Here is a 23,075-nt window from a genome sequence, read left to right as displayed (position 1 = left end):
ATGCACAAAAAGGTCATATTTTTTCCGTATAAACAGCATGCCAAATACAAACACAAACTTGTGCTATTGATACGCAGTACAAGGAGATTGAGCTCTTTTATGAGGGGCCGTACAAGCCAAAATTCATTCTGGCACTCTCACTCACATACATTCTCCTTTCACACACATACATCCTCCTTTCACACACATACATCCTTCTTTCACTTACATACATTCTCCTTTCACATACATACATTTCTACCCTCTCACACACATGTATTCTCCTTTTACACACATACATTCTTCTTTCACACACATACATTCTCCTTTCACACACATACATTTCTACACTCTCACACACATACATTCTGCTTTCATACGCATACATTCTCCTTTCACACACAAACATTCTCCTTTCACATACATACATACATTTCTCTTTCTCTCACACACATACATTCTCCTTTCACATACATATATTTTTACTCTCACACACATACATTCTTCTTTCGCATGCATATATTTCTACTCTCTCACACACATACATTCTCCTTTTACATACACACATTTCTACTCTCTTACATACATACATTCTCCTTTCACATACATATATTTTACTCTCTGTCACATATATACATTCTCCTTTCACATACATACATTTCTACTCTTACACACATACATTCTCCATTTACATACATACATACATTTCTACTTTTTCACACACATACATTCTCTGTTCATGTACATATATTTTTACTCTCTCTCACATACACAAATTCTTCTTTTACATACATATATATTTGTACTCTCACACACATACACTCTCCTTACACATGGTTTTTCTGTTGGTATCCATTATTTCCTCTTTTAGCAGGAAGTCACTCTTAGACCAGGAAATACATGTGCAAGACTTGATCAGCTCTTCCTCACAACTTAACCATGATGCTATTCAAAGTCATCCTGTTTTCTTTTAAAGTACACTTTTGGTAAAAATTTGCAATAATCATGACATCAGACAATTTTTATATAATGTGCTGGAATGTACTGAACAAATGGAAAGGATAGCAGATGATTATTATTTAGGGCATGATAGGCTGGCATAGAGAACTTTGTGATCATGCAGACTGTTGGGACTAAATCGTAAAAATAAAGAAAAGGTAATTTGGGAAAATAATTGTCAAATACAAATATAATAGCAACAGAAAAGGTAACTAATGAATATTGATGATGGGCCATTTAAAAATAATGCACACTGGAGTTGGTATTGCTTTGTGCTACGTGGCCGATACACCATGAGAGGTGCATTATTTCCAATGGTGAGTACACTGTAAAAAATACACAGTATGTTTATCAAACCAAAACATATTTTTATGTTACATTAACTAATAAATTCAGGTTGAAATTGTTTAACTAATTTTTTTAAGTTATGTTAACTTTTTAAGGCCAAAACTTAAAATAGTATGATGAATTGACTTGCAAATTGTTTACACTTGAGTTTGGAGTAATGGGAACAATAGGAACAAGTTAATATTTCTATACTTTTTTTTCGGTATTTATGTATAATTTGTTCTAGTTTTATATTATCAGAAGTTAAGCAAAAACAAAACTGAGCAAGCAGGCAATCATTGTTAATTTACTGCTTTATTCATTCTTTCCAATTAATTAATTTTGCTATCACACATACCTGTACTGTATATGCTTTATTTGATAAAAATTAAATAAATCTTATTACAGTTAAACTTGGTGTATAGTGATATGGAATGTAATGCTGCCCACAGACCTGGAACTACTCTAATATACACCCGTAAAATGTTTCTCAACCAAATAAGCATTTAACAGTCCCATGATATAAACTGTTATATAATACTATTATATAAACATTTACAAAATAAATAATAAATAATCCAACATAAAGCCAACAGAAGATATGTGACCCATGCTGGCAAAATTAGTCTGAATGAGTTAATTTTCAAAAATGAGCTATTTATATTTTGACATTCTCTATGTATAATTTGTTGGAATCTGACAAAAAATGACAGAGCTACACCTGTTTTAAGTTGACAGAGTTAGCATAGTCAATTTTTTGAAAAATCGAGTTTCTTGAAAAATCGCAAATAAAATTGCTGCATACATACCTTAAAGGCGGAGTCCATGATGTTTGAAAGCCAATGTTGATATTTGAAATCGCCTAAACAAACACGCCCCTACCCCAATAGAATCTGGACCTTCTGTTGATAGACCCGCCCCACACATACGCAACCAGGCATTTGATTTGATTTGATTGGCTATAAGTGTGTTTTGGTAGTCGGCCCGTCTCCTTTTCCAACGCGTTTTTCAAACATCGTGGACTCCGCCTTTAAAATCACTGGTAAAACTTACATATTTAGCACACACAAAGGGCTCTATCTTACACCCGGCGCAATGCAGCGCAATGCGCGACGCAAGTGTCTTTCGCTAGTTTCCACCCTAATTTTCACGTTTAGCGCCGCGTTGTTTAAATAGCAAATGCATTTGCGCCCCCTTTGCGCCCATGGGCGTTCTGGTCTGAAAAACGAGGTGTGTTCAGGCGCATTGTTGGCGCGTTGCTATTTTGAGGCAACTAAAATAGACTACGCCATTGACCAACAAAAACCTGGTCTAAAGTCTAAAGTCAATGGCGCAATATGTTTTATGTTATTTAAAGAGCGCATTAGTAATATGCGCATTGCGCCTATAAACGGGAGGACAACGCGGGTTTGCTTATCACAAAGTACATAAATGCACAGCAGCACAAAAATGCTTTAAAATATGAAAGATTAAAGGATTGAATTTAAGAGATTATTATTGAGTCTCTTGGACATAAAAGAGCTGCTTTACCTGCAGCCTGATAAGTAAATAAATGCTTTGCTTTAAACAAATGCGTCTGTTTTTAAATGTTTTTTTTAATGCTACCTCACGGATTTATTGTATATGATGTACCTGTGGATATGGCGAGATGAGAAACATTTGTAAGTAATGCTTAAAAAAACTCTTTGCTAAAAAAAACGCTGTCCAAAGTGCTGAAACGTGAGGAGAGCCGTTTGTAATTTCTTTATCTCCTGTTTGTTACAAATAAAGTATTTTTAGAGTACAAACCTTATCTTACATACTTGTAAATGATTTTTTCATGATATTGGATAGCCATACATTTAAAGCAATTGCAAGCCTGCTTTTTATTTCCATGACTAAAAGAAAACGGGTTTTAAAGATAGACGGGTTTTTAATAAAAAAATAACAATTTCAATATAAGGGAAAAACAACACAATTATTTAACATTAATCTTAAACTGGGGATCTTACCTCCGCTTAGTTTTTCAGTTTACAAAGTCCGTCATCTAAATAGGGATTAGACATAGCGCCAGCGCAACTTGCTTTTAAAGGGAATGAGAGCTGTGACTCTCATTGGTTTACTGCACGTTACGCCCAAAATACTCCCATTACAATAGGACCAACCCTTTTTGACCATGCGCTCGGCGCAAAAACAATTTTTCCCGTCGTTAAATTAGCAAAAGTGGATTCGGACACGCCCATTTAGACGTTGCGCTGTGCGCTTTAGACAATGCGCTTAGATCGTTAAAATAGGGCCCAAAGTCAAAAACAATATAGCAAGAATATGGGCCCTATTTTAACGATCTAAGCGCATTGTCTAAAGCGCACAGCGCAACGTCTAAATGGGCGTGTCCGAATCCACTTTTGCTAATTTAACGACGGGAAAAATGGTTTGTGCGCCTAGCGCATGGTCGAAAAGGGTAGGTCCTATTGTAATGGGAGTATTTTGGGCGTAACGTGCAGTAAACCAATGAGTTAACGACGGGAAAAATGTTTTTTGCGCCGAACGCATGGTCGAAAAGGGTAGGTCCTATTGTAATGGGAGTATTTTGGGCGTAACGTGCAGTAAACCAATGAGAGACTCAGCTCTCATCCCCTTTAACAACCCAGTCTCACCCCATGGCGTCAACGACACTTGACCATGCGTCAATATGTTGACGCGGAGGGTATACCTTTCGCGTCATTTTTTGACGAACTGGGGACTTCAATACTATTAAGTCCGTTGCATTCTCTTTCCTATTTTCTTACCATTTGCTACCATTTTCGCGTCGGTTTAGGTTTAGATTTACATAATGACATCCCTACCCAAACCTAACCCTAACCCCAATGCCAGGTGACAACTGTTTAATTTCGCGTACCTAATAGTATTGAAGTCCCCAGTTCGTCAAAAAATGACGCGAAAGGTATATCCTCCAAAAAGGGATATTGACGCCATGGGTGTGAGACTGTGTTACCTTTAAAAGCAAGTTGCGCCGGCGCTATGTCTAATCCCTATTTAGATGACGGACTTTGTAAACTGAAAAACTAAGCGGAGGTAGAAGATCCCCAGTTTAAGATTAATGTTAAATAATTGTGTTGTTTTTCACTTGTATTGAAATTGTTTTTTTTTTATTAAAACCTTTAAAACCCGTTTTCTTTTAGTCATGGAAGTAAAAAGCAGGCTTTTAATTGCTTTAAATGTATGGCTAACCACTATCATCAAAACATAATTTACAAGTATCTAAGATAAGGTTTGTACTCTAAAAATACTTTATTTGTAACAAACAGGAGATAAAGAAATTACAAACGGCTCTCCTCACGTTTCAGCACTTTGGACAGCGTTTTTTTAGCCAAGAGTTTTTTTAAGCATTACTTAAAAATGTTTCTCATCTCACCATATCCACAGGTAAAGAGTCTATTTTAGTCTATTTTAGTTGCCTCAAAATAGCAACGCGCCAACAATGCGCCTGAACAAACCTCATTTTCAGACCAGAACGCCCATGGGCGCAAAAGGGGGGCAAATGCATTTGCTATTTAAACAACGCGGCGCTAAACGTGAAAATTAGGGTGGAAACTAGCGAAAGACACTTGTGTCGCGCATTGCGCCGGGTGTAAGATAGAGCCCTATATGTTAAACTTTGTTTTTCTTTTGTTGTTTTATTGACATTGAGGCAGCTTTAAGATGTAATGCAAGGATCTATGTAATGTTACACATCAGATATTTTTTCCCAAAGGTTAACCAAACATTCACTTAAGAATAACAGATTATAGGTCCTACCTGCATGAATTTTTGTCAAAACAGAAATTTTTGACAATTGACTATTTAGATTGAGAGCGCTAGACGAGGGCTTAATGTACTTATTTATATGAAAATCTCAATTTTGACAAAAAACGGCACTTATACTTTCATTTGCATCTAGCTCAAAATTAGACGGTGTGCATTCCGAATGATTTTGCCAGCACGGGTCACATATTTAGATCAACAAAAAAGGTGCTCAGATTTTCCCTATGTGGTCCTCAAATCCAGTCGTCAGGCCCTACCTAATGTTTTTAGATGTCTTGATTCCTGATTTCACTAATCGGGCTCCAGAATGTTTGAAATGTTTCCTTTATTAACACAATAACAAGCTGATTAACTGAATCAGGGTTTTTCTATACAATGCGTCTTCATTACACAGTACACAGTTTTTATATTTTTTGCCTTAATTGATATTTTATTATAATTTGATATATATATTTTTAAATGTATCTACATTGTTATCGACTTTTTATTTTATTTGTACTTTATTGTTTAGTTTAGTGTTTAATTTAGTTTTAATTTAATAATTTAATTTTGTGTTAGTTCGGTTTTTATGTCGTTATTAATTTTATATTTCAACTTTTCAGTTCCACTTTACCAAACAAGCTTATTGCAAAAGCATTTCGCATTTCTAATTTTCGTTAGTTTAGTTTATCAAAAATACTAAGACCTGTATTTTATTTGAATGCAGTTAATAAAGTTCCTAGATAAGCATTGTACAATTAATATAAACTTGCCACGGTATATTTGATTCTTAATAAAGATAAAACAATCCAATGCGAAAAACGGATGGGGTCTCACCTTTTTAAGTTGTGGCAACATTGGTTTTTGGTCGAATAAAAGTAACTTTTATCATTTTTCCAAGTGAAAAGTCCAGTGTCCAATATCGCAACCCATATCCATAGTAAATATTTTGCAAAGCAATGTAAATAGTAAAACAACTGCCCATTTCATTGTTAACGCGAGGTCGTGCTCCTGCAAGATACATTTGTAAATTTATCTAGCGCATTCTTTAATAAAGCCAAACTTACCAATGCATTAAGTAAAGTGTCTGAAACAGAATCAGAATAGCTCAAATTATTTTTGATGAAAACTGGCACTTTTATTTTATTAAATTATAAAAGTAGACATATAGTCAGAATCATGTCTCGACTGTTGAAACCTGTTGAAATAGTACCTTTTACTGTTGAACCACATACAATGCTAAAAAGTTGACGTATGAACAAATACTAATATAAACATGTATACAGAATTTTTAAATACATTTTAAATATATAAGATTTTTCCAATAAAACTTTGTTTTATTATATAATTAAGCCATGAATAATTCGCTTTATTTCGGGATTTTAGTCATAAACTTTATATTTTAATCATAAAGCCCTACATTTCTAATGAAATTACTATGATTTAATGCCAATCTGTATGTGATAATATTGACCACGAGACATGCACTATCACTGCCATTTTGTGCATGCAGTTCGCGCAGTACAAGCACGCGCAAGTGATGCAGTATGTGCGCAGAAAGCTGTTACTGTACCCAGTTAACAAATATGGCTCCGAAATTATTCAGATAAATACACCTTAACCTTTTAAGACCTTTTAAGACCATACGTGGACATCACTTTTTTTGTTGTTTGCACCATAATACTTAATTCTGTGTAACAGGCAGAGGCGTCATGCCCATTCAAACTGTTGCATGCAACCTCAAAATCAAAGGAGCGTCCATTAATCTGTTACTTGTCTTTTAATCTGTTTAATATGCAAAATATTATTAAGTCTGTGCTACATCCTTGTCACTGTTTAGAGATTTTTGCCATTTTGATAGTGTTTTGATTATGTTACATTATTCTCGCGGTGCTGCAGTCAGCGCAGTCGCAGACGTCATCAGCGTCTGAGCGCGCTCACAAGCTCTTTGTTGTTGCTGCATTTTGCTATCTGAGGAATTAAAACGTGTAAGAAACGCTCACAACATTTCCAAATCCCAGTACGGTAATGTACAGTTAACCTCCTATGTGTAGAAAATGTATGGTTTAAAATGTGACTGTCTCAAAGTTAGAGATTTCTAGATTCATCTTGGTACAATGCCAAAGTTTGCCAGAGTTCACGGGAGCGCGGAATCACACATGCTCACATATGCAGGTAAAATTTAATGCAATAATCCGTTCCCTCTAATAATTTTATCTAAACATTTTTTTAATCATTATTGAGCATTAAACTCAATCACGTGGCTATAGATTATGTAATTTTCGTTGTTTATATACTTTATGGATTTAAAATGACATTCATTTCATATGATAATGCAGTTGTTGTGCAAAATGCATAAATGACACAATTAAACAAGTCATTAAACAAAACGTAAATAAACAAAACATGCCGTTTCAGCCTATTTAATTATTCCGATTGAATAGTATTTGATATAAAAGTTAGTCAACACTTTAATTTTGGAGGTTTTTGCATGAAGGTAGGGGCGCTCACATTGTTAGAAATGTAAGGGCCATGGAAAAGACTGAAAGCTCTATAATATTTCGTTTGATGTCTGTGTATGCACAAATTTCTGTGAGCTGTGCACATTGTGCCCCCTTAAAAAAATTGGTGCATGACGCCCCTGGTAACTGGAACCTGTTGTACACAAACGTGGACAATTACACGGCTTCATTATCAAAGACAAATATTTGGTTATTATATTAATTGGTTCTTCCTTATACCCCAAAATAGCTGTAAGAAATCTAAGGGGGAAAAAGACAAATCAAAGCTCGGGTCTTAGGGGGTTAAGTTGTTTAAACATGACCGCAGTCAATATTTCAATAAAAAAACATGTGTATGTAGTCATAAACCCCTTACCAGGATATTTGAGGAGCTTTTGAGGTGTTTGTCTTCCTGCAATAAGCTTAATTTTTTTAAGCTTAGTTATATTTATATATTTGTCTAACTCTTAATAATCTTTTAATCTTATTTTTTTTAGCTGATGTTAAATACATAAAATATTAATTTGAACTGAATAGTTATCACAGTTTTAAAAACTTAAATATATAAGTGTGACATTCTCAAATTATATTGATTAAAATTTACAAAAAATATTAAGGATATCCATTAGAAATAATCTGTTAGTTAAATACTTATTTTATACACCTAAATATTATATGTACATTTTACATAAAATATGTTTAATTTTAATAGTTATTTATTTTGTTTTAGTTGTTTAGTTGAAGTATATTAGTTATTTTTAATTATTTGGTGTGTGCGTGCTTGCGTGTGTGTGTCAGGGACGAAAGACAACATACATAGCCTATATAGTGGCAAAAACTGTATTTATTTCATTTATTAATTTTTTTATATTAAAGTAAAGGGTGATGTTGACAAGTGAAAATGTGTTCATCCTATGTACAATATTTACAAGTAAACAAATAACAAGGACACAAAAAGGATAGGGCAGTGCCAATTCAAAGAAATAAACAAAACAACTAACTAAAGTTTAAACCCTCTAACCTGAGCTACAAAGGAAAGGTAATGAGATAAATCTTCTGCGTCATACGACGCCCTGACTAACCCACACTACCTACACGAATAGAAAACGTTGGGTGGCACGCGCTACTTTAATACAGAAAACGAATCCCTATACGTGAAACTAACAAAGTCACAAAACAACGCTAGTAAACACTCAAAATGTACAAACGCAAAACGTGACTAACAAACAGAGATAAGGGGCAGACTGACATAAAAAGAAAACGAATTAATATTTAAAAAATGAATTATCAATGGCATACAAGACTAATAATTTTAAACTTTTTACATTTTTATTTTATTAAATCAGTATTAAAACACAATATTTTTAAAAATTATCATTGAATTATCTCTCTAACTCTCATTAAATAAATGCTTATGTGTATGACTCAGCCTTAGAAAAGAAATATTATAACGTGGGGTGGGGATGAGATTCGTTTACATTAACATTATTAACTGTTATGTAGACTACCTCTGAAGATGCCTGAGGCGTGAAGAATCGTGAAACGATAAATTGATTGCTGTAAGCTCTAACATTGCGGGAATTGCTCTCCTTATGCATCTCCAGCACCAGCAGACTCGCTGACAAATAGTGCAGTTGGCTTTATACTGTACTATTTTCCACGGACAATTTCCAGCCTGCATTTGACTTCTCCCAGCTCTAAAACTTTCGGACGTGGACGCGAGCTGCCTCCAGCTTCGGCCTCCCCGAGCTGCTTCCAGCTTCGGCCTCCCCGAGCTGCTTCCAGCTTCGTCATCCGCGAGCTTTCTCCAGCCTCCGCAATGATTTAAAACCGGATGAGCTATTTAATTCTCAAATACTGGACGATTCTGTATTTTAAAGGATGGGTGTCAGCCCTGCTGATGGAATAATTGTGCAAACGGAGATGTATGTACGCAGTGCATGACCATTAATAAAGTGCAAAGCCTTTATTAGTTTTTAAATAAAAGTCCTTTCAAAATAAAAGCCGCTCGTCACAGGGCTTCCTTTTCCACCATACGCCTTCCGTTTCCACTATACTCTCTCTCACACATACATACATACTTCTCTTACATACGCACATTTTCTTCAGACATACATACATTCTATAGATGTATGTGAAAGGAGAATGTAAGCGTGTAGTAGCAGAAAATATCTGCATGTGAAAGGAGAACGCGAATGTGCGAGAGCAAAAACACATGCATGCAAAAGGGGAATGCATGTATGCGAGGGGAAAAAAATATATGTATGCGAAAGGAGAATGCAAGTGCGTGAGAGTAAAAATGCATGTATGTAAAAGGAGAATGCATGTATGTGAGAGGAAAAAATATATGTATGTGAAAGGAGAATGTAAGTGTGTGAGAGTAGAAATACATGTATGTAAAAGGAGAATGCAGGTATGTGAGAGGAAAAATATATGTATGTGAAAGGAGAATGTGAGTGTGTGAGAGTAAAAATACATGTATGTAAAAGGGGAATGCATGTATGTGAGAGGAAAAATATATGTATGTGAAAGGAGAATGTGAGTGTGTGAGAGTAGAAATACATGTATGTAAAAGGGGAATGCATGTATGTGAGAGGAAAAAATATATGTATGTGAAAGGAGAATGTAAGTGTGTGAGAGTAGAAATACATGTATGTAAAAGGAGAATGCATGTATGTGAGAGGAAAAAATATATGTATGTGAAAGGAGAATGTAAGTGTGTGAGAGTAAAAATACATGTATGTAAAAGGAGAATGCATGTATGTGAGAGGAAAAAATATATGTATGTGAAAGGAGAATGTAAGTGTGTGAGAGTAGAAATACATGTATGTAAAAGGAGAATGCATGTATGTGAGAGGAAAAAATATATGTATGTGAAAGGAGAATGTAAGTGTGTGAGAGTAGAAATGTATGTATGTGAAAGGAGAATACATGTATGTGAAAGTAGAATGTAAGTTTGTCAGAGTAAAAATACATGTATGTGAAAGGAGAATGAATGTGTGTGAGAGTGCCAGAATGAAATTTGTCTTGTATGGCCCTTCATACTCTTTTATTCTCAATCCAGCCTGTTGGAGTATTTTTCTCCTTCTGTATTAAAGCTGTCATTTTTATGTTATATTTTTTTATATAGAATTTAGCTAAATGATAAATGATCATGGAAAAAGATGATGTTTACATTGTCATGTTCATTTAAGATATGATGCTTGTGTATTGTACAGTATGAATAGTATTGCAGTCTATTTTTTTTATCAAACCCTGAGTATTCATGAGATCTGTTTTGGGTTTGTCTTGGAAGATGTAAGAGCTTAAATCAAATCTCACCTCACACACTGTTGTGTAATGATAGCAGCACACATTTAGAGTTGAGATGATTTTTGCATTATCATCTGATTTAATGCGACAGGTTGTTCAGCATGTGCTTTTAGATGATGTGTGTTGTGTAGAGGACTGATGTGCATTATGTAAGCTGGCACAGAGAAGCTTGTACCCAGGTTTTGTTTAGTCTGAACATTTGATCTGTGAGGTTTTTCCTGGCAAAAGTAAAGGTGAACCTGACTAAGTAAACACACACACACACACAATGTAGATGAAAAGTCTTTGTAAACACATACAGTACACAAACACTCCCACAAACACAGCAACAACACAAACTTGTTTTAGTAACTTGATGTTTGTTCACATATTGTACAATAACATCCACATTTGAGAAGCAGCTGTGTTTTTATTATTGACTCATACTGACTCAGTATTTGTGAATGTTTATTTGAGATTAGATTACAACAGTTAACTTTAGTCAAATAGCACCCAGAAATAAAAAGTCTTTCTTCATTTATTCACCTTCATGTTGCTCCAAATCTGCCAGTCTTACTCTCAGTGAAACACAGACAGTATTCCTGTATGCTGTTAAATTAGGACTGTCAAACGATTAATCACGATTAATCGCATACAAAATATAAGTTTGGGTTTGCATTGTGTGTGCGCGTGTGAGGTAGACCGATTAATCGGCACCGATAGTTCATTGGTAGAACAATCGACTATTAGCAAAAAATCCATGCCGATAGTTTTTCCGAGTGCATCCCTTGCTTCATAATTAATTTGCTGAATTAGCAGAGAAACAACAGCAGGAACCTAAGTTTGTCATCAAGGCTGACAGGACAATAATATTAGTAGCACCTCAAACAGTTACACAAAATACATGCAGATAAATCCAACCCAAATGTTTAATGTCATGATTATTACTATCGATTTGAATGAGTTTAAATCCAGCTGGTTACATTTATCCATATTTTAAGTTAATAACTAGAGAAACCAAACTATATGAAGCTGTTGGCTACGTGAACATATATTTAACAAATCAAAATCTAATTTCAGGTTTTTTATCATCACTGCAATTCATCTTTTGTTATTTTGATTAGATAATCATTAAATGTTAAAACAGAAGCAAATAAAGTACAAGACTACACAGTGGGGGTATTTCACAGAAGTATTTACTTCAATACTTATTAATGTTATTAATATATTTTTATTTATACATTTATTTCATTTGCACATTTTCATGGTTCAGTACTGTTGTTTTATTACTTTTGTAATACATTTCAGCACTGTTTCGCTTTGAATGTCATGTTTGTTTGTTTTATCCAGTGTCTATTTTGAAAAGTATCGGTGGATTAATCGGTTGTCTGCAATCAGTATTGGTAAAATCCACAATCGGTCGACCCTTTGATGTAAATATACACATACATCTATAAATAAAATAAAAAATCTATTTTATTTAGATATAATATAAAATATACACATACACACGCGCGCATGTAAATGTTTCTTAAATACAGCGGGGAAAATAAGTATTTGACACATCAGCATTTTTATCAGTAAGGGGATTTCTAAGTGGGCTATTGACACGAAATTTCCACTAGGTGTAGCCATTAAGCCAAATGTTGAATTCATAGAAAGAAATCAGAACATTTAAGTATACAAGTTGAGTCATAATAAATAAAGTGAAATGACACAGGGAATAAGTATTAAACACATGAAGAGAACAAGGTGCAAAATGGCATAGAAAGCCAGGAGATCATCTGCTGTATATACTTGAATGTTTGTGTATTTATATATACGTAATAATTACACACATACATTATGCAACACAAACTTTTATTTTGTATTTGATTAATTGTTTGACAGCCCTGTTTTAAATGTGTAATATAAATGATTAATTGTGATGCATACATTACTAACAGTGGACACTGGAGGGTTGATTTTATTCATGCTATCTCCTTGTGCTTTGTTGCTTGAATGGTTTAATAAACTAAAAGCAGCGTTTACTGAATCATTTATGAGCTACCACTGATGTGGACAATTTATTGAAATGTCTCTCAACTGTTTACAATGAAGAAGATGCCTGATGCTTTAAAAACAACCTGTCCATTTGTTGTGCTGAGTAATTCAGCCTGGATTTGATGTTTATTCAGAGCCCATAAATCTGACGTATATGTTTACAATCCCTCGGGGTCAATTGTTCAAATAATCAGTTTGTAATTGTTAACAGGGCACTGATGTTGAGTTAGCGGTATGTTTCTGAGCATTTGTCTTGTTTTATATCTCGTCTGATTAATGATTATATTAGATTGTAAGAACTTCCTCGACGTCTGAACCCAGTCATGTGGTTTCAATACAAACATTGGTTTGCTGGCCACATTTGCTGCCTCTTTATAAATCACTGAAGCAGATCATCTCTCTTGTCTTGGTGTGTAAGTAGAGGAATATCTGTACATTTTAATGATTTTATTCATCAACATTATCATATTCTTACATATAAACTGCATGCATCACATTACCAAACATGACTCAATGAAGGAATTCAGATTATAAATGAATTGAACTAGGAATTTAACTATCCGACTTTAGAAGGTTTGTATTGTAGCAGACTCTTACAGCATGTAGCTGGCATTATTAATACATTTTCCTTGTATGATTCAACTGAAACTTAGACGTTCTGCTTTAGATTTCCTATTCCTGCCACAGAAGAAAGTAAATCGGACAGGTTTGGAACGACATGAGGTTTAATGAACGATGATTTTTTTCCTTTTATGGGTAAACTATCGCTTCACTAAAACTTATTTTAACATAATCCAATAAAAGCAACAGAAATTTTTTTATTAAAGCAGAGTACTTCAAAATAAAATGTCATATAGAAATAAACCCTTGATAGGTCAGTAAGCACGTGTTAAATTTCATTTTTAGTTTTATAAGCGTTTATAATATTGCTGAGTGCATGATTTTGTGGTTTTTGGTTACAGGTGATCTCATGAAATATGTGTTGCCACAGAAAGTATGACTTATAAAACTTTATCATGGCATTTTATGTTATTTTCATGGCATATTAAAGGGCCCATATTATGCAAAATCCACTTTTACAAGGTGTTTTGCCATAAATGTGTGTTTGCAGGGTGTGAACACACAACATCCAATGAAAAAACACCCAATCCTTTTTTAATCCCCATTAAACTAAAGCAGTTCTCATGTTAATGTGACCTCACACTGATAAAGCCCCGCCCACGGCCACTGCCTAACAGTCGTGCATTTCCATATAGTTTACGCCCTCAGTGAGTGACGCTATCCACCATATCTCATTAGTGAGAAATCTGTTTTCCATCTTACACTTCTGTTTGTCGTTCCCAAGTGAACCAGAACAGATTTGAAAGCCTATTATCTGAATTAAAAGCTGTACAATGAAAATCTTTTAGCTAATTTAGCACATCAAAATAGAGGTACATTGCATTGTTGGATTTTTTTGGGCATGCAACAGTCCATGTTTTTGTGATTGTAGTTGGTCATTTGGGTATTCAGGCCATACAGAAATGTTTCAACGTTATACTTTTACATATGAGAAGTATGCACACCTTATCAGTGAAGAGCACTGATGTATCTAAAAATGAATGGTTGACTCAGATTTTTAAATGAGCAACACTTATCACTTATGTCTCTGTGATTGTTTTATCACCTTGTTAAAACGCAGATAAGATAAGAAATTCATTTTGAATTCAACTTTAAACACAGATGCATGCTGGGCTGAATGAAATCCAGCGGTGTCTATTAATGTCTGCTGTCTGGATCTCATTACACATTTTATATATCATGTGCATCACAGCTTGTCTAAAAAGACTCGTGCAAGCAGGTGGCATGTCATAAAGTCTACCACATAAACACAGAAGTTAAGAGCTCGGATGATACAGATTTTGGCATGTAGTGTAGTAGCGCTTTAATAAAATACAGAGAAATTTTGTTAAAACTCTGGTTCCTGTTTATTTTATTAAATGTTTATGGCACAACATTAGAGTTAGACAAATGTTTTGTTGCTCGTGTAAGCAGGGCCTGGCATTCTGCACAGGATTGTGGGTATTGTTTAAGTATATTTGTGTGAATGTTCTTTGATGAGGTTTTTTTGTTTGTTTTGCACACCACACAGGAATCTACCTGCTGGATATAATTTACATCGACTCCGCCTATCCCGCCTCTGACAGCATCATCGAGACACAGCAGCGGACCAATCAGATGAATAATATTCTCCGGGTGATCTCTGACCTCCAGATGTCGTGTACATATGGTGAGTTTATCCATGTGCTACTTTTGGCTAAAGTCTAGCATGTATCATTCATGGAGGCAATCCCAGAATGCATTGCTCAGGGCAAAACTCATCAGAGATGGCAGAAGGGGCAATGCTAATTACAAACAAAATTCATTCAGTACAAAAATAAGCAAACACATACATGCATGCATAATCTTTAGTATGGTATCCATTGCATTTTGTTTTTCAGACTAATCTATAGCAAAAGTCTTCCTTTAGCATATAGTTTATAATCTTATTAAACATGAACCCAGTATTGTATGTAAGTCAGGCCTTTAGTGTGTTTATTCCTCTAAATAAATAGTTTATTTGGTAAGGGTCTTTATTTGGTTTAGACAGCAAGTCATCTCCAGGTTTTTAAACAGAATCCACAATAAATCTCTCAGTAACTAAAAGCGCTCTTGTTAGTAAAACTAACTCTGAACCACAGAATTAAAGTTATTTATTTATAAACAAATCTGCATGTAATAAAGTCTGTTTTGGGTTTGTTGCTGTTGTCTATACAGGTATGTTTATGTAAACTAAACTCTTTAAAGTGACCAAATCTCTTAGTAATCCTCTTAATAAACAGTGATGGAGCGAGCGAGCTGAAGAACTCAATGTGAATTTGTTTTACTAGATGATATCTGATGTTGATCTATCTATACATGACTCTCATCCTTCTCTCCCCAGATCACCTCGTGGTCCTGCCCCATGTGCAGAATTACTTAATGTCTGTTCGCTACATTGAGGAACTTCAAAAGTTTGTGGAAGACGACAATTTCAAGTAAGTGAGGGTCTGGAGGTTTGAACGGCCCCTCAGGGGTCAAAGAGCTTAAAGGTAAAATAGTGTAGGAGTTGTAGTACATCTCTGTGTTAAAGGGAAGCTCCTATGATGACTTTAGCAGGACGATCGGTGGAGTAAAGGTGACCCGTCGGTCGGTCTGACAGCGTGAAGATTTAGGACTTGGGGAATAGGAAATTATTGCACGTGTTTTTTCTAGTCTGGACGACATGATGGGCGTCCCTAGGCATCTGACACTGAGAATTCATGGCTCATTTCTTTTATAGGCAAACAAATCTGTGATGAGATTTTTGGTTGGTCAGCACAGCAAGCAGTGAAATCTTCACGTGATTTGGTGAAAGTTTAACCAACACAAGACATGTTGATTGTGCAATTAAATAGTGTGTTTTTATTAAAACCCTTATGTGATCTGAGCGTTATTTAACCTCAGCAGGACACGCTGAAGCAACAATGATGTCGTTCCACATCATAAATTCTTCCTGTGGAGGTTCAATCTCAACATTGTACTGCAGTATTGTAAGATTGTGAATGAAGTATGCCGTAAACTAATCAGATTTTTTTCTTCCGAACATCACAATCAGAAGCTCAAAGAGAATGAAGTCACTGTGAACTTCTCATGTCGTCTCTGTCCACCTCATAACATCATGGACGGCTGTGAAGTAAATGATACACTTAAGAGTTTATTATAGTAAGATTAAAGAGTCTTTGATTATTCTGGATTGAAATGTTTATACAGTAGAGTACTGTAAGTGATCATCTGTGGAAACACTGGCTTATGTTTTACACTAGACACAGTTCAAGAGTTCAGATGCAAAACCCTCCTATACTACAAAAATATATTTTTTAAAATATACAAAATATATATGTACTGAAATAAATGTGTTTACAAAAATTTATTTTTGTATATTTAAAAATATATTTTAAAAATAAATGTATTTTAAAGCATTTATATTCATGTTGCATTAGAAGGAAAACTTTGTTACAAACGTGTAAACATAACAGGTTTGAAAAGATTTAAATTAATTACAAAAATATACTTACTTTTTTATATTTTATACATACTTTTTTTGCCGTGTGGGTTGTAAAATTCCAAAGTATTTCATGCCCCTGAAATACATATTGAAATATATGTTAATATATTAAGGTTAAAAATTAATATATTTTCACATTCAAAAATATATTTAATTAAGCTTCACTTTCTACAAAATCTATTAAGCATATATTTAAAATATATTTTGGCCAGAAATTTTTTTTTTTTTTTTTTTTGCTGTATGGGCTCTAAGTCCGCCTGACATGTTTAGGTTCAGTAATTTTACTTTAAAGGAGTGCACGATTTCTAAAAAAAAAACATTTTGATAAAAAGAAAAGTAAATGCTATCAAAATAAGAAGCATACAGCTACAAACATCTCTTCATTTCAAATGACATCATACAAACCAATTTTGTTGTTTTTTCCACATTTAAGGGGGAAATTTTCATTACCGCAATGTGTCCATGACTGGATTTTGGTTCTTTGACATGGAAATATTTATAATAAAAAAATTAAAAAAAGCTTCAGTGCATGTTTTACTAAAAATAAAAATTTACAGTAAAGAAACATGTGGTATTTGATGATCATTGGTAAATGTAGAGACAATAATAAGGAATATAAATGTGTCCAAGACCAATTTACTCATCCTCCGCAACAATTTTCAATCATTGTTTAAGCCCTCAATGAACTAACATAAAAAAGCATAATTTGTGACACTCAAGATGGCTACCAGGTAAGTAGTTTCTTCTCCAGATAAAATTTTGTTTGTCATAGCACCTAGACAACTTTTTAGTTCTCATTACCGAAACATGAGTTTGTAAATGCATATATTTAATGTAATATTATGTTGTGGTAATGATAATTTTTGATAATGATAATCAAAAAATGTAAATAATTCTATAAGAAATTTTTTTAATCTTCTAAAAATAATGTTTATAGTAAGTTCAGACCATAATCTTATATTTGCAAAAAATTTGCTTCAAGGGTTTTATATAAAAAATCTGATGCTGGACACCTTTTAAGTCTGGATTTTGTTAGAATCACCCACTTGTAGCCAATCGGCAGTAAGGTGTGTGTCTATTGAACAAAATCGTTTCCTGGGTATGTGTGGGGCGGGTCTATCAAAAGAAGGTCCAGATTGGGGTAGGGGTGTGTTTGTTTAGGTGATTTTCAATGTCAACACTGCTTTCAGAGATCGTGGACCTTGTCTTTAATGGCACTGAAATGTATTTTACTGCAAAACCCTCTAAGTGGAAATGTTTTTTGGCAAAAAATCCACGCACTTCTTTGGACAAGACATAGTAAACAGTTGCAAAATCACTAAAGCTGCGATTAGAAACATTGCATCTCTGTTGTTTACCAGATTCTGCCAAAAACCGGGAAGCAGATTTAAAGCAGAAGTATCTGATGAACGTATAATACAGATACTGAGAGCATTTGGTCAATATCATTATCTCATTTTTAATGACAGTGGTGTTTAGCGGGTTTTGCATCTGATCTCTTCAGTTATAAAGTCACATATACTGTCTTAATCTGGGAAACTTGATATTGAGTTCATGTAAACACACTGATATCATATCTGCCTGTTAGCATTGATTTGTGGAAGAAAACATTATGGAAAAGAATCCAGTTTATAATCATTTTGTTTTGCTGATTTATTTATAAGGTTGAAACTTGGTTTAGTTTTTGGAAGTAATGTGTTTAAACATCTGATCATGCTTGTTTTCTTGGCTTCTCGTCAGCATCACTTAATTAAAGAGATTTAACCAAATTTGTAGTGCAGTTTGCCCTGATGATGGATTATCAGTGAATGATCTCAGTTCTTCAGTCTCAGTTTTGTTTTGACAACAGATGATATCCACACAGCACATCATGTTTTATACAGAGTCCTGTGGAGTTCAAAATACTTTCTTACCTAATCAGAGAAAAGACTGCGATGGAGAAAAACGAGGCTTTACTAGATTTCCTACATTAAACATGCCGGCAGTTTTGTTACTTATCGTGTACTTCATTTATTTATCACAGATTTATTTTCTTTCATGTGAAGATTAGGTTATTGGTTAGATTGTAGTAAGTAATCAGTCATCTGAGACAGGAGATATTTTTAAGTATCCGTGTGTAGGATCTCTAAACATCTGTAATTTGCGTTATTTGAGGTTTGTGCAGTCTGAATTCTCCGGGGTGTTTAAAGTGGGTGAGAGAGATAAAAACCATTGAAAGACCTCAGTGATTCTCGGCAGTTCTCGTGCGGTCTCCGTGGTGACGTTCCGTCTGTGAACCCATCACAGCGTTGACCTCGTTACAACCTCGCGTGGCCTCGGAGGCACAGGGTGGACTTTTGAAGTTCATCCAGAGCTGACATCATCTCCTCCTCTGACAAACCTCAACCTCCCTCATCACCAGCGGCCGTTTTACTCTGTCCCACTGCCAGACTAACATGAAAGAAGCAGGACTGCGGTTCGATCGCAGGTTTTTGTGCATGGCACCATTACAGGTCTAGAAACGTCACGTGTGCACGTAATGGCTGCGTTTAATGGCTTTTAGATGAGCAGAGCTATAATGTTAAATAAGGGATAACACACATCCAGACGGTTGTTTTATCCTCACCCTGAGGGGATTCATTTGCAATAACAACCAGCTGGATGTACATTATTCCTCTTGTTAAAGGGATAGTTCACCCAAAAATGTCAATTCTGTCATTATTTATTCATCTTCATGTTCTTTTAAACCTGTTTGAGTTTCTTTATTCTGTTGAACAGCAATGAAGAAATTTTGATAAATGATGGTAAGCACACAGTTGATGATACCCAGTGAGTATTTTTCCCTACTATGGAACTCAATGAGTACAATCAGCTGGGGGATTCTCGCAAAATTAGACTTATGAAGTGTCATGAAACATTTCGTATTCAAGTAAATGCTATCAAAATAAGAAGCATACAGTTACAAACATCTCGCACATGATTTCAAAGGACATCATACCAACCAATTTGGTTGTTTTTTCCACATTTAAGCGGAAAATTTTCATTACCGCAACATGTCCATGACTGGATTTAGGTTCTTTGACATGGAAATATTTATAATAAAAAATTTAAAAAAATTAAAAGCTTCAGTGCATGTTATACTATAAACATTTACAGTAAAGAAACATGTGGTATTTGGTCATCATTGGTAAATGTAGACACAATAATAAAGAATATAAATGTGTCCAAGACCAATTTTCTCATCCTCCACAACAATTTTCAATCATTTTTTAAGCTCTCAATGAACTAACATTTTCAAAAAAAAAATAGTTGGAAGAGACATAATTGACTGTGACACTCAAGATGTACCCAGACAACTTTTTAGTTCTCATTACCGAGTTTGTAAATGCATATATTTAATGTAATATCATGTTGTGGTAATGATCATTTTTGATAATGATCAACTAAAAAATGTAATTAATGCTATAGGAAATATTTTTTAAATCCTTTAAAAATAATGGTTATAGTAAGTTCAGACCTATATGTGCAAAAAAAACTGGCTTCAAGGGCTTTTTAAAAAAAATCTGATGCTGGACACCTTCTAAGTCTGGATTTCGTGAGAATCACCCAGCTGTGTTCAATAGAAGAAACTCATACTATTTAGAACAACATAAAGGGGGAGTAAATGATGAGTAAAATATCCCTTTAAATGGTAAATGTATAAGGATAATTCATTTGATATATGCGTATTAGCTCATTTATAAGAAATGCAAACCTTCTGTGATGAAAAAGCGATTATGATCAATAAGTTGCCTTTGGTTGAATCATTTGTGAATAAAATCCCCTATGTTAATAATTTCATGTTTATACTGAATATATTTGAAAGTATTTAGGTGCACATGAGGTTGTGTTATTAATTACAGTTGGTTATTATCTGGGACTAATGTTCCCACTGACCAATCAGAATCAAGCATTCCAGAGCATGATGTAATGATCTTATGTTGTTTTCTATGTTGCATCCTGATACACACATCATGCATTGTTGTTATGGCCGCTTAATCCCAACAGCTGTCTCACTGTCTGCTGTCTGCATAAGCAGCTGTCTTTAACAGTGACATAAGCTGAGTTTCCATCACCCCGATTTTTAAGGCATCACATTAAAAACGAGCCAATTTTCGACTAAAAATACCTTAATTCGCAAAAATGTTTTTATGCTTACTTGATGTGTTTTTTTGCTTGCAAAAAGAGTAAATGTGAATAATGGGAAATGGAAATCCATTTTCAGAATAAATTCTGAGGTAGCGAACATTAAACCCACATGACTGATGGTCTAAATGTATCAGCTGATGTTGTCTTTATCATATATGGGGCTCGATGTCATCGTAATGCCCTTGCTGTTAGTGCCTGCATCAAAAACTCTGCATTCCTTCTTCTTTGCACAGCATTCAGTTTTGCAATTACAAGCTGCACTGATTTATAACTAAATGCAGTCCTGTCTCCATTTTCTAAAAGTCTAAGTGTCTTGTTTTATTTACTGTTGATTGCTAGATTACCAATACCACTGTTATTCACTCAAACAACTTGATGGAAACGAACTAATTTGCATTTTTTTTAAATTCTTATTTGCGAATTTTGAAAAGATTTGCTTAACGTTTGAATTGAAACCTCACTATAGTGTCTTGTGTGACTTTAAAAGTCATTTCTGAGCGCCCAGTAACACCAAAGGGAATAGGATAAATAATGACTGTATGACCAAACAAGAAGTTACGTGTTTGTCTAGTTAATCATTTTACTAGGGTTTGGATGAGTTATTTAGTTTTCAAACTTTCAACCCCTCAGCTGTTATGAATCTTTGGTCTCATTCATTAAGATTCTTGTTTTTGTGACCGTTTTGGGTTGGTGGAGACTTTAAGTGTTTGACATGAACAATGATTGATGTCTTTAATGTTCCTCTGGAGAATAAACACAAACACCACTTATCTGACTTCTAATAACTTTCCAAAAGCACTGTCTTGTATAAGAGAAATCTCTCGTATTTTCCTCACACCAAATGCCCACAGCACTGCTTCAGGTTGTTAAAATAGATTTTTGGCTCTCTGTTTAGTTTGTTGTTCATTTTTTATCTTTTTTTTTTAATGCATTTACAGTAATAATCTGGTTGTCATTTACATGGGCAGATTTTGTCATTTTTGCAGATGTGTTTGGGTAAAGCCATCTGCAATATACAAATGATCTTAATTGGCAAATTTTGTTGTAATTGTCAAAAAATGTGCAAGAGCTGCATTTTAAAAAAGGCAAATAGAGAAAGAGTTCAAATCTCTTCATCAAACATCCAACAGATGGTGGAAATCAAAACCTTCCCATCCAAAACCAATTTTTTGGTTTAATATACAGCGCTTATTAATGAGTAACCAAAAAGAAAACTTCTTCACTTTTGTATGGTGTGGTTAGTTTACTGTATCATATTTAACTACATTCATCCCTAAAGTCTCCAGTATACTGCTGGCCAAACATGAGCTGCTTTTGAAATGTTGATTGCACCACCCTGAAGGTTTATGGTGTGTTTTTTGGTAACAATCTTGCGTGTTGTTTCCATTACAGACTGTCTTTGAAAATTGAACCTGGGAACAGTTCCCCGCGCATGGCCACGTCTAAAGAAGATCTTGCAGGTCTGTATGTGTCACTATTTCTACACATTGCAGTTGCTGTCTGTGTTCTTAAAGAAAGAGGCTTTTTCTCTTGGGGTCCATTCATAACGTTAGTCAAGGTTTACGCTTAAATTAAAAGGGTCATTTTGTTTAGCTACACCTTTCAGACGTTCACATGCATGCGTTCTTCACGTGTAAAATAAGATGCAGCACCGTGCTTTTATTCTGGCTCATTCCTGACATCTTCACGACTTTTAAGGAAAAGATCCACACAAAATAAACTCTTCACAGTATGAGGTGTTTGAAGAAATCCTTCAGAGCAGTTTGAATATTTTTCACCATGTGTGCTGTGGTTTAAAATGACTTACAGTGCAAACAGAGTCATTGTCAAGGTATCTTAACCCACAGGAGACATTCGGCTCTTCTGGACTCACGCACGGCACAAAGTTATTGAATGGCCTT

At 34.5% G+C, this 23,075-nt stretch overlaps 1 protein-coding gene across 2 annotated transcripts in view; it reads left to right on the top strand.

Annotated features, from left to right (window-relative positions):
- LOC129439489 (ras-specific guanine nucleotide-releasing factor RalGPS1) overlaps positions 1 to 23,075 on the top strand; it is a 127,184-nt gene that overhangs the window by 86,400 nt on the left and 17,709 nt on the right. For both annotated transcript variants that reach the window (XM_055198136.2, XM_055198135.2), the window contains exons 9-11: positions 15,034 to 15,171; positions 15,865 to 15,958; positions 22,567 to 22,634. In XM_055198136.2, the coding sequence (XP_055054111.1) occupies positions 15,034 to 15,171; positions 15,865 to 15,958; positions 22,567 to 22,634 (300 nt within the window). The remainder of the gene's footprint in view (positions 1 to 15,033; positions 15,172 to 15,864; positions 15,959 to 22,566; positions 22,635 to 23,075) is intronic.

The sequence above is a fragment of the Misgurnus anguillicaudatus genome, chromosome 22 (assembly GCF_027580225.2).
Source record: "Misgurnus anguillicaudatus chromosome 22, ASM2758022v2, whole genome shotgun sequence".
NCBI lineage: Eukaryota > Metazoa > Chordata > Actinopteri > Cypriniformes > Cobitidae > Misgurnus > Misgurnus anguillicaudatus.
The sequence above is the reverse complement of the archived record's forward strand: the minus strand, read 5'-3'. Positions and strand labels throughout refer to the sequence as shown.